The sequence below is a fragment of the Maniola jurtina genome, chromosome 7 (genome assembly GCF_905333055.1).
Source record: "Maniola jurtina chromosome 7, ilManJurt1.1, whole genome shotgun sequence".
NCBI lineage: Eukaryota > Metazoa > Arthropoda > Insecta > Lepidoptera > Nymphalidae > Maniola > Maniola jurtina.
The window spans coordinates 7,142,783-7,155,243 of NC_060035.1; the positions used below are offsets into that span (position 1 = coordinate 7,142,783).

Below are 12,461 nucleotides of genomic sequence, written 5' to 3' on the forward strand. Positions count from 1 at the left end.
ATATACGACTGCCAGAAACGCACATTGATTCAAGAAAGTTCAAAGTACAGAGTTTCTCAAAGCTCGTCAGATGTAACTAAAATGCGCAGCGAACACAGATAATCACACTAATATGACAAAGACGAGAGTTTGTGTGTATGTTTGTTAATCTTTCACGCAAAAACTACTGCACGGATTTGGCTGCAATTCGGAGTGGAGATCGATTATACCCTGGATTAACATATAGGCTACTTTTTATCCAGGAAATCAAAAGTCCCTATGGAAATTTAAAAAACCTTAATCCATCCATCATCATGATCAACTCATCGCCAGCTCACTATAGAGCACGGGTCTCTTCTCAGAGTGAGTAGGAATTTGGCCATAGTCTACCACGCTGGCTAAGTGCGGATGTCCAGACTTGACACACCTTTGAGAACATAATGGAGAACTCTCAGGCATGCAGGTTTCCTCACGATGTTTTCCTTCCCCGTTAAAGCAAGTAACATTTAATTATTAAGCACATAACTCCGAAAAGTTAGAGGTGCGTACTCGGGATCGAACCCCCGACCTCCGATAAGGAGGCAGACCTCCGAGCCACTAGGCTATTACAGCTTACTTGTAAATAATATTATATAATTATACCTAATTCAACATCATTGTTGATGTGCGTTGTTAAACGCATGTTGACTGCACGTGAAATTGGCACCATAATACCTAAGCATACAGCAAGTAGGTACCTTGATAATAAATTATGGATCAATTTATTATATTCAATGCCTAAAAGGTACAATTTCTTTTCAGAATATCAAAGCATAGCGATATATCCATTATTATTATACTATACAATATTATTCTATGAAATATTATTGTACGAAATAAGTAGAGATTATATTTATCCAATCATTATAATTAATATTTAAAAAAACTAATAACTAGGTAGGTAACCAAGGCAGCAAGTCCAAATAAATAAGATAGCAATTTGTTACGAAGTTATACGACTTGTGAAGATATTTTGTGATATTCTTGTCCTTATATTATAATAAAACGAAATAAAGGGCTCCCTATATTTCTCACTAGAGCCGTTTGTAAAGAGATTTGTTCATTTTATTTTATTTTTTAACCCCCGACCCAAAAAGATGGGTGTTATAAGTTTGACGTGTGTATCTGTGTATCTGTGTATCTGTCTGTGGCATTGTAGCGCCTAAACGAATGAACCGATTTTAATTTACTTTTCTTTGTTTGAAAGGTGGCTTGATCGAGAGTGTTCTTAGCTATAATCCAAAAAAATTGGTTCAGCCGTTTAAAACTTATCAGCTCTTTTCTAGTTTTCTTGTAGAAAAGAAGGTTAGATAACCGTTAGGTTCATAATATTATGTCAATTGACAAATGTCAAGCTGTCAAGATGGACGTTGCCTGGATAAATAATTATTTATTTGAAAATGATGTTTTGCAAAACTCAGATACTTTGGATCGTAGGCGCGGAATAGTCCAAGAAAATCGGTTCAGTCGTTTGAAAGTTATCAGCTCTTTTCTAGTTACTGTAACCTTCACTTGTCGGGGGTGTTACAAATTTTTAATTTACGCTTGTTATCAGTGACCCTTCCTAAAGTGAATCCTTGCCTGAAATATTTTCCTGTTGGGCATAATATTTTCACACATGTTATATTTTGCGCTACACTTGGTAACAATTTACTTACCTATTTTTAAACATGAATGATAATGTACTTACCTTACATGTTTCGTAAAAAAATAAATTTTCTATCTATCTATCTATTTATAAAACAACATAAATGCCCCTTGCATTCGCATCACTGAACGTTTTTACAATGGGCCAGTGACAAAAGTCGCCAATGAAAAATTCATAAAAATAAGGAATTCTTTGAGAAGCTGTAGCTGTACAAGAGTTGTACGTGGTTGTACCTTAGATCTAATATTTCCGCAATCATACTTTTGATTCATATGCCATTTGTTTTTATAAATTAGCGGAAATTTAAAAATCAGTTTGACTAGAGAAAATTTTTGTATACCAATACCAATAACCATTTGCCTATTGTTTTGTGATTAATTTTTTACCAATTAATTTCAAGCCTAGCATAATAGCTTTAATGTATAGCGTGCAAAACTCCCCCAAACGCATTGACCCCGCGGCCCCTGTGCCCTAACTATGCAACATTCGTTGACTTCTAGCGTCAGTCAGATGTTTTATTACGAACTTAACTTACGAAAAACAAGGGTTTTTAAAATGTATTTTTTTGCATTTATATTATTGGTGTCTTATCATCAGTACCTATTACATGCCCTCATTTTGCTAGTATAATTAGTGTATAATAGTATATTTGCTGTATAATTAGTGACTTTATTTTTTGTTACAGCACAACGAGTTCCACACAAGAAGATGATCCGGAGTGGGCTAAAAATGCAACAATAAATGAATACCTAGGGCACAATGTTACAAATGATACATTCGGTATGTATTATTGAGAAAATAGTCTCTATGTTTTATCTCTACAACGTGAAATTTTAATGGATGTGTTCCTGCGGCAGATGATGTCCTCAGTAGTACGTAGGTACTACAGAAACAAAGTTTAAAAAAATGAAAATGTTTTGTTTACATGGTTTATTTTCTGAAAAAGAACAAAAGTTTACTTATGTGATTGTTTTTGAATAAATAACATATTATTTTATGTACTTATTGAAAGTGTAGATCATACTAACAAATTTTGGATGCCATTTCATGGAAGATTGTGATATGTACCTACTTAATAATTTATGTAACATCTTTTTTATACTCGCAATCATGCAACGAATAAAATTCTATTCTATTCTATTCTAATGTAGAGTTTGTTTCAGACACGCTGTACGATGTGCCGACGGGTATGATTGTACTGCTATCGTTTTTGTATGGCTCAATATCCGTGCTGGCAGTCGTCGGCAATTTCCTCGTCATGTGGATAGTGGCGACCTCACGTCGAATGCAGAGTGTTACAAACTGTTATATAGCTAATTTAGCCCTAGCTGATATTGTTATAGGATTATTTGCTGTACCATTCCAAGTGAGTATTTGTTTTCATAAGCTTTTACAAGTATTTTAGGGTTCCGTACCTCAAAGGAAAAACGGAACCCTTATAGGATCACTTTGTTGTTTGTCTGTCTGTCTGTCCGTCGTGTCTGTCAAGAAACCTATAGGGTATTTCCCGTTGACCTAGAATCATGAAATTTGGTAGGTAGGTAGGTCTTATAGCACAAGTACAGGAATAAATCTGAAAACCGCGAATTTGTGTTTATACTTAAAAAAAAACTAAAATGTGTTTCAATTTTCAAAATAAGATAACTATGCCAAGTGGAGTATCATATGAAAGGGCCTTACCTGTACATCCTAAAACAGATTTTTATTTATTTTTGTGTATAATTTTTGATTTATCGTGCAAAATGTTGGTAAAAATATCCGAGTACGGAACCCTCAGTGTGCGAGTCTGACTCGCACTTGGCCGTTTTCTTTTCCTATTGGCTATTCAAAGGACAATCCTAGAATACAGATAGGTACCTGTTCTTGAAAGTAATCTAAGAAGTTAAGAACCCGCAGTTACTTAGTTTTTGGAACTTTTCTTTTTCTCAGTTGTCGTCGGTAACTCGGAATTGTTGAGAACTTTTTTACTGAAGCAGAAGTTTTCAGTATGCTATTTATCTTCTGTGTTCCTTCTTTCGTAAAACTTCTTGTTAGCACGGTAAATAAAAATATCAGTACTTTTTTTTTAGTTCCAAGCCGCGTTGCTTCAGCGGTGGCTGCTCCCGCATTTCATGTGCGCCTTTTGCCCGTTCGTGCAAGCTTTGAGCGTGAACGTCAGTGTGTTCACTTTGACTGCGATCGCTGTGGACCGACACCGAGCCATAATCACACCGCTCAGGTATGATTTTTTTAAAAGCCCGACCCAAAAAGAGGGGTGTTATAAGTTTGACGTGTGTATCTGTGTGTTTGTGTATCTGTCTGCGGCATCGTAGCTCCTGAACGAATAAACCGATTTTGATTTAGTTTGAAAGATGGCTTGATCCAGTGTTCTTAGCTATAATTTAAGAAACTCTTTTCAGCCATTCATGTGACATTTTTTTGTAAGAAAAAAAGAATATTTCTGAGAAAGAATTACACATTCACATTTCCCGGGAACATTTTTCAGGAGGAAGTATAATAATAATTAATGTGCAAGCAAATATAAATATTTTTTTTTAACTTATTTTATGTGCCAACAAACTTTTCATTCATAAACAATCGACCTAATAATTTTTATCGCATAATAACATCGTATAAAAGTGTCGGTTTACTGATTCCATGAGCCCCTGGAAAAGTTTTACGTCGGCAAAGCGGTAAACGCCAAACAAAATCCATTAACATGATAGGCGTAGAACGATCGCATCGGATCGTTCCACAGCCACCCTGTCGGCCAATTCAGATCGGCAAATTGATCAAGTGATCAATTTAAATATTCGAGAATATATCCAAGTATCTATACATAATCTACCTATACAATATATAAAAATATTTTTGAATTAAAAACATCCTTAGGATGTACCATTGTGATTTGAAGCTCAATGAAACGAAAAAGCGACATAAAAAAGAGAAAACACACATTATTTTACATAATAAATGTAAAATAACTTTTAAACTTGATAACAATATTATACTAGATAAACCATACAACTATGCTACTCCTGATACTCTGCATTCATCTCATTCTCTCGAAGATTAATTTTCTGAAGGCATCACTTCTACCACGCATGAACCTCACACGTATTTTTTGTATATTATGTAAAAATTATATTGTCTCAAAAGTCAAAACACGATGGCTCTTCCAGGCGAGCTGAGCCGCCACGTTAGTGCTTAAAGGTGTTAAGGATTATTCGAAAAGAGCAACTCGTGCGTGTCTCGTATTACGATGAATACGATCGTCAAGATTGGAATGGCCAAAGTAATTAATCGATTAACGAGGGTAATGGAAATCCACGGTAGCATGTCCGCGACTGATTTATTCTACTACCATTGCTACATTCTCAGATTACGCCGTGCCTTGGATGTACAAATCTGAAAGAGCTTAGGTATCTATACCAATTTTTCTTCCTTTAGTAACTCCTTAAGATGCGTGAGACGGGTCTGCCCGCGAAATTCAAAAATTTGGTTTCGCTCCACTTTTCAGTGAAAAAGTAAGAGTAAATGTTTTCAAAATTGCTTTACATTATGTAACGTTAGTTTCGAGGATACTCATTTTGGCGTAGGTTTGTTTTGCAAAAAATTATTCCGCCGTTCCCTACGAGTATCTGGAGAAGTCCAAACTTGGCGAGTTTTGTAAATGTTTTGTTGTTTTTTAGTAAATAATTACTGAAATGTATTTAACTACTAATGGACTAGAACAATTTTAGAATTCGCTCCTGAAGCCCTTTCAGTTGATATGCCACATAGTGAGTAGCAAATATTAAAAAAACAATGATGCCATAAATATTTTTAGGTTCATGAAACTTGCCAGCAACATCAAAACTATCAAATCATCAATCAACACAAATCAAATTGCGTTACTCGTGTTATGCAAACGAAATTCCTCCTCTTCAGGCCTGATCTAAAAGCACTTACGGCAATAATGTAGACAAATAAATGACTGAAATGAAACACCGAGCTCATTGTAGTATTTCAATCAGAATATAGCTTATACCGTCTACGAATTTGAATGTAATTAGATATTTTCTAAGTGATCAGTTTAGTTTAGAATCGATTTCTTCAATATTTGCTTCAAATGCGAACAATTTTTTAATTAATTAATCCACTAAACAGAAAAACACTGTATAGTTGGAACCTCGCACATAATTTCGTTCCAGTAGATAAATAATTTTAGTGAACTCCTAGGAGTAGATATTCAGATTGTGAAATCATAATGACTTCGAGTTACAATTATATAAGCCTATATTATATGCAAGCTATCTCGGTACCTTTCGTCAAAAACTGTTAAACTGATTGACAGCGAAAAGCTAGCAGACAGACACACACCTTCGCATTAATAGTATTAGTGCGGATTGCTGAAATGTAATTTTTGTTTCAGCGCGCACACATCAAAGCGTATCGCTAAGGTTGTCATAGTATTTATATGGGGTTTGGCATTATCACTCGCCGCACCCATGGCTATATCATGGGAAGTTAACATGGTAGAAGCACAGGACCCAGGTAAATAATATAACTTATAATTATTGAGGAGCTGGCGATCAAAACGGTGTAGTTACATTTATAATCAAAATATTTTTTTTATCTTTAATCCGGACGTTTTTATCCACTGAAAACAAATCTGTACTCATTTCCAAGCAAAACAGCCTAAAACGGACGGAGTCAACAAACTTGAATTCAATTTCAAAACGGCCTAAAGCTTAAATTGAGTCCAAAGTTCGTAATTTCGATCAACACGAAAACGGTACAATTACAAACGTTTCAACAATATTCATTGATTTTTTTGCTTTTCCTGTAAATTTTTATTGCATTTAATTACACCGTTTAATTCGCCAGCTCCGCAATTCACCGTTTTCTTGAGTATATTAAATGGTTGGAACTGGCTGAAACATTTATTATACCTGTCCAAAATCTTTTATGACTTATAAAGATTTATTTCCATTATTATTTTCCATCTGGCGTGATTGTGGTCAAGAACAAGCCTATCAGGTAAAAGTCTTTATTATTTTTTACCAATATATCGAAGACAAAGTAAATAATTTAAGAGGGAAAGAAATTGATATTAAATATAAAACGAGTAAAACTACCCAGGGATATTAATATAATAAATACTGAAATTTAGGTCCTTATTCCGTTTTAGAGTTCCGTACCTCAAAAGGAAAAAAGGAACCTTTATAGAATCATAATATTCGGGGGAATATAGGGTATAGGTACTTCCCGTTGACCTTATGTCATAAACACAAGTACCTAAAGGAAAAAATCGGCCAAGTGCGAGTCAGGCCTCGCTCTTTTAGGTTTCCATACATAATCTGTAACAACATAAATTGTTTTGGGTTTGTAAAATATATTTTCATTTCCGAGCTAGACATCGTAACAAAACATAAAATAAAAACCCAAAAAAATGATCATTTATTTTGATCACAGTTTACAAACTAGTTTATGAATTGTTGTTTAAATACAGTATCTGGTACATCATATTATACCGAAATTTCATATTCCTAGCTATGTAGCTTAGTTTTGAGATAGACCCCATCACAAAAATAATCTAAATCTGACAACTTTGACATTTCTTTATTTTATATATTTTTTTTAATATAAAAATAATTAAATATAACAATGATACTCCACATATTGTTAGCGGAAGAAAAAAGATTTTTTTTGGTACCCTGATAAATAATTTAATTGAGTTTTGGGTAAACTTTTACCCACATCAAATATCAAAATTTTAGGTTTGTAACTCATTTTGTCTACTAGCTAGAGATTTGTGACCGACGGACAGACAGACGGACAGACATCAGAGTGACATTAATAGGGCTCCGGTTTTACCATCTAGATTTAGATTTGTTCATTTATTGCATGATTGTTGTGAAGTCCAAAAAACCAATATGCCAAACCGTTATTAACTTGCAATGTTGTACAGTGTTGCGATAATAATTCTTTATTATAAGTATTGGTTTGAGATTACTTATCCAATAGTAAGGAACCCTTTGTGTGAGAGTTCGACTCGCACTTGACCGGTTTTTTTATATAAAAGTTCGTAAGAACGGTTTGTTTTTGTTTCTACTGATTCTCTTTCCTCGTCCTGGCTGATCTTTTTTTAAGCAATATTCAAAATAAAATAAAAAGATGCAGATACTCTTAATTTACTTTAAAATACATCAGGATCGACGTCATTGTATACGAGAGTTTTAATAATAATTTTCGTTCGTTTTAAGCTCTTATTACATTGTTTCTTATTACATTATTATAAGCGAAAATACATTTAAGTACGTAGGCTTAAAATAATGATTATTATTAGTAGAAGTTTCTCTCATCTTAAATCGAGCACTTAAAAGTTGCTGCCACAAATTTTCCCAGGCAGCGAAAACATATTAAAACCCTTATTGAATGTTGTCTGAAATGTAATATTTTAGAGATTACTTGAGTAATTTTACAAATAATTTATTGAACAACATTGTTGTTAATTGTTACCTAACCTAGTTTAATTCATCTTTAATAAGATAATAAATTAAAATTAGATATTATGTACTTAATGTTTTTATCTCCCAACAACCTATCACTTTTAAACACGCGCTCGTAAGAGTGAAATTCGCGCGACCATGCGATGATCGCGAATTCGCGTTGTTTTAAGAAGCCGTCTACAAAAGCTAGTTAAGTAATAAAATAATAATTAATTGTTCCCTATCTAGTAGCGTAGTACTTAGATAGTAGTTAATTATGCATTCATGAATAATAATTTTTGTTGCAGTTTCCAAGCTGGTTCACGAGAAACCGTTTTGCGAGCCAACGGAGTTCGGATCTCATTCTTTAGCAATTTATAGACTGTTATTGTATATTTTCCAAGTAAGTATCTGACTACTATGGTAGCTTATAAAGGTTTGAATAGCTTTTGATGCAAAGTTTAATGAAATTATATTGTATATTTTCCTTGTAAGTTGTAATAGCTATGTCAGTTATAACTTAAGCGTTTGAAATTTTTCTTAACTTTTGATGTCTTCTGAAATATTTAAAAATAATGTTTGCTTTGTTTGGTTCGTTACCTATGCGTTCACGTACTTACCTATAGTTTATCCGATCGAGTTGAAACTTTGTACAGCTGTTATTGGCACTTGCAGCGTACCCCGCTATTCTAATATAGTATATACTGTATAAGTATATGTATAAGTACCTATATACCTAAAAGCTTTATTTGTATCCGATATTCTAACTCTTGTTTGACATCAAAATAATAATTCAGCAAAGTCAGCATCGTTGGCGTGAATAGAAATACAATTTGACGTGCCACAGCTACATAGATGCAGCGTATAATATCGTAAATAAGGAATCACATATACCTATTATTAGTTAAATTACACATTGAAGACAGTAGGTAGAAGAAAAAAAAAACTGGACTCAGAACGTAATATAGACATATAACTTTTGAAACAAAGTACAATAGGTAGGTATAACACGTCGTAATAAGAAAATTTTACGAGCGCTACTCTAAGGCGAAATCCGTTTAGGGTAGGTATCTTGGAGAAATGCCCATCCCATATTGTTTCAAAGTGAACCGTTAACTTGCGGTATTATCCTTGAACCAATACTTATGTAACTGTGCAGTAGTCCGAATGTTAATTTTAATATCTTGTTATATCGTAGATAGATAACGTACCTACAATTCGAAGTTAATGGATATTACTCATTCATTTGGAACTATGCTTAGTGAATTTTGAGAAGCATTTACTTTTTGAAATCACCTTGTTCCGATTTCCATTGCAGCCAACGTTAGTAACGGGTCATTATTTTTTAAAGCACGCTCGTATGTGTCAAAAGGTTAAACTTGTGCCAATATCTATTGTATGTTATTTGTATCACCATGCGAAGTATATGTGTCCATACATACATATATTGTCATAAATTGATTGATTGATTACACACAAGCGGGTACGAAATTTGTCTTCATTTTTATATTCCTATAAGGTCTAGGACCCTATAAGGGTTCCGTTTTTCTTTTTGAGGTACGGCACCCTAAAATGGACCCCGTGTGGGTTCGAAACTACGTCGACTAAATACGTGAGTAGAGCCGTAACCTAGGCCGTAACAATCTATTACTTCAATCGTTACTGTCTTATACCTACCTTACTTTGCCGATAGGATTTTCATATTATAGGAACTAAAATGTATCGTTAACTTACAAGTAATATACGTTGTTATCTTTGATAGCACGTACCTTATAATATCTAAGTAATAACTAGACCACTCCGCATTGATGTACTTAGACATTTTTATACTTTACCTTACGTAAAACCCCATCTTTATTTGAATTCAGATTTCATTGTTTGATTGAAAATATAATAATGTGAAAACCAGCTTTTACTTTTATTGTTTCATTGTCAAAAAGCGCTCTTCGTTTACATAAATAAATTTTCACTAACGGTAATTTATAAAGCTCAGATCTCGATCTCTTACCTCTCGTCTATTATCTTTCACATCAAAACATATTTGCTTCATTTGCGAAATGTCTCAGAGAAATATATCCTCTTCAAACATTACATGAACTCAACCAAACTCCCAAAAGTATTATACTTACGAAACTTTTATTGTCTCTGCGAGCTTAGTAGGTCGTAACTAGGTATATGATCCTCTTATATCAATGGTTATAACCTTAACCAGCTGAAATATTCGTACTTGCGTAACCTCTAGAATAGTTCAGTTTGAGCTTAAGTGGTGATATTATGCAAAGTGGCATATTGCAAAGTAGGTACGTTGTTTTTAGATGATGAAGAAAATCGGTCAAGTGCGATTCAGACTCATTATTATTATCGGACTTTTTCCTTTATTTGTTCTATAAGAAATCCCTTCGGACTTTTGCTAAATTTCAAGATTGCAGTTCAATGACAAGTGCTCTATTTTTTGTATTAAGCCCATTTTGCTTTGAAGGGCTGTATTTTTTTATGAATCCCCGACCCAAAAAGAGGGGTGTTATAAGTTTGACGTGTATATCTGTGTATATATATATAGCTGTGGCATCGTAGCTCCTAAACCACTGAACCGATTTTAATTTAGCTTTTTTTTTTGTTTAAAAGGTGGCTTGATTGAGAGCGTTCTTAGCTATAATCCAAGAAAATCGGTTCAGCCGTTTGAAAGTTATTTACTTTTTAGAGAGTTTTAAGTTTTGAATTTTTTACATGCATAATAAATAGTTTTTAAATTATTTAATGATTTATTTTGTGCAGTATATCATTCCACTATGTGTGATAACATTTGCCTACGCCCACATGGCCATGAAACTGTGGGGTGCGCGGGCGCCAGGCAACGCTCAAGAAACAAGGGATGCCAACCAGATGAAGAATAAGAAGAAGGTAAGAATTCTGTACATTCATTTTCTATTATTATTTATGACTCCTATTACCTCCTTCCGTTTTTTACGAATGACAGCTTTTTTAACCTGCACTCAACATTATACCTACATGTGAAAGTGAGTCTGTCTGCTAGCTTTTCACGGCCCACCCGTTTAATCGATTTTAACTAAATTTGGTTTTGGTGCACCTACATTGATTTATTATGTCAGTCATTTTTTATTTTATAAGAATAAATACCTAATATTATCTAGATTTTCTGAGCAAAATTAATGTTAAAGTATTTAATATCTATTTAATGTACTTACTTACCTAATATTTATATCTGTACACACAGGTAATAAAAATGCTAGTTCTGGTGGTAGCACTGTTCGCGCTCTGCTGGCTTCCTTTACAAAGCTATTTGCTGCTTCAGTCGTTCTTCCCTACTATAAACGAGTAAGTATTTGATAGCTTATTATTTATTTATAAACTAACGCATGGGTGCTGTCAGACCTGCTGGCAGGTGATATATGTAATGCAGCCTAATATGGAGCGTGCTTGCCTAGAATATGCTTATTCTTTCTTGACTTGGAGGTTATCTGTATTAAAAAATTGAGAGGAAAACTGATGCCGGAAGGGCGTGCCATATTCTAGTGGTTTGAATTAGGAACAATGAAGCAATTCATCCGTATTTACTCGTGGTATTAATTTTTCCTTCGAGTATGAATAAAATTGCTTCACATTACGTTAGTGGATAAACGTATAAAAGATTTTAATTAAATAATCTTTGAGCTATCAAAAATTTTTTAAATTGGAAGCACGTCCGTAGAAATATTACTGATTTTATTTCAAGCACCTACTTTTTGAGATTGGTCACGCCTTAGCCAAGCCAGCTAACTTAGGCAGTAGGCTTAAATTGGCAGGGAAAGGGACAAAAAGTTTTCAATAATAATTATTACTACGTAATTCAATGATTGAAATGATTGACTAGTTATTAATTGGTTTATAATTATTTTGTTATACTCCGTCGCTACCGAAATATTCACGTAGGTACGCAGAAATTAATCTGATATTCAAGTTACGGAGTTTCTTAGTACAAAATAATTTCATTATAAATGTATTTCCCTACTTACTTATATTGTTATTGAGTTTATAAATGTATTTCCGTACTTGTATTATTATTGAGTTTTCTACAATACACAAGGCAAATCTATTAGTTACACAGTACCTACCTATGTTTTGTATCTTATTAAGTTATTAAAGTCATAAAGCAACGTGTAAAAGCCATTGATTGGTATAATAAAAGAAGTTTGTTTCCAAAGGTTGTTCTACTTATGTATATCAAGAAATATATAGAAAGAAAACGACACAAACCGGAAAAAGTAAAATCATTTTTATGGCAAAAATGCGATTTTAATAGGTCATATTTTTATATTCAAAAGAGATACCCATTGAAATCAGAA

At 33.5% G+C, this 12,461-nt stretch overlaps 1 protein-coding gene across 1 annotated transcript in view; it reads left to right on the forward strand.

Annotated features, from left to right (window-relative positions):
• The window catches only part of LOC123866808 (RYamide receptor-like), a 33,099-nt gene that overhangs the window by 17,280 nt on the left and 3,358 nt on the right, over nucleotides 1-12,461 (forward strand). The window contains exons 2-8 of the mRNA XM_045908510.1: nucleotides 2,352-2,446; nucleotides 2,830-3,032; nucleotides 3,736-3,884; nucleotides 6,060-6,181; nucleotides 8,427-8,521; nucleotides 10,894-11,019; nucleotides 11,354-11,454. Of these exons, the coding sequence (XP_045764466.1) occupies nucleotides 2,352-2,446; nucleotides 2,830-3,032; nucleotides 3,736-3,884; nucleotides 6,060-6,181; nucleotides 8,427-8,521; nucleotides 10,894-11,019; nucleotides 11,354-11,454 (891 nt within the window). The remainder of the gene's footprint in view (nucleotides 1-2,351; nucleotides 2,447-2,829; nucleotides 3,033-3,735; nucleotides 3,885-6,059; nucleotides 6,182-8,426; nucleotides 8,522-10,893; nucleotides 11,020-11,353; nucleotides 11,455-12,461) is intronic.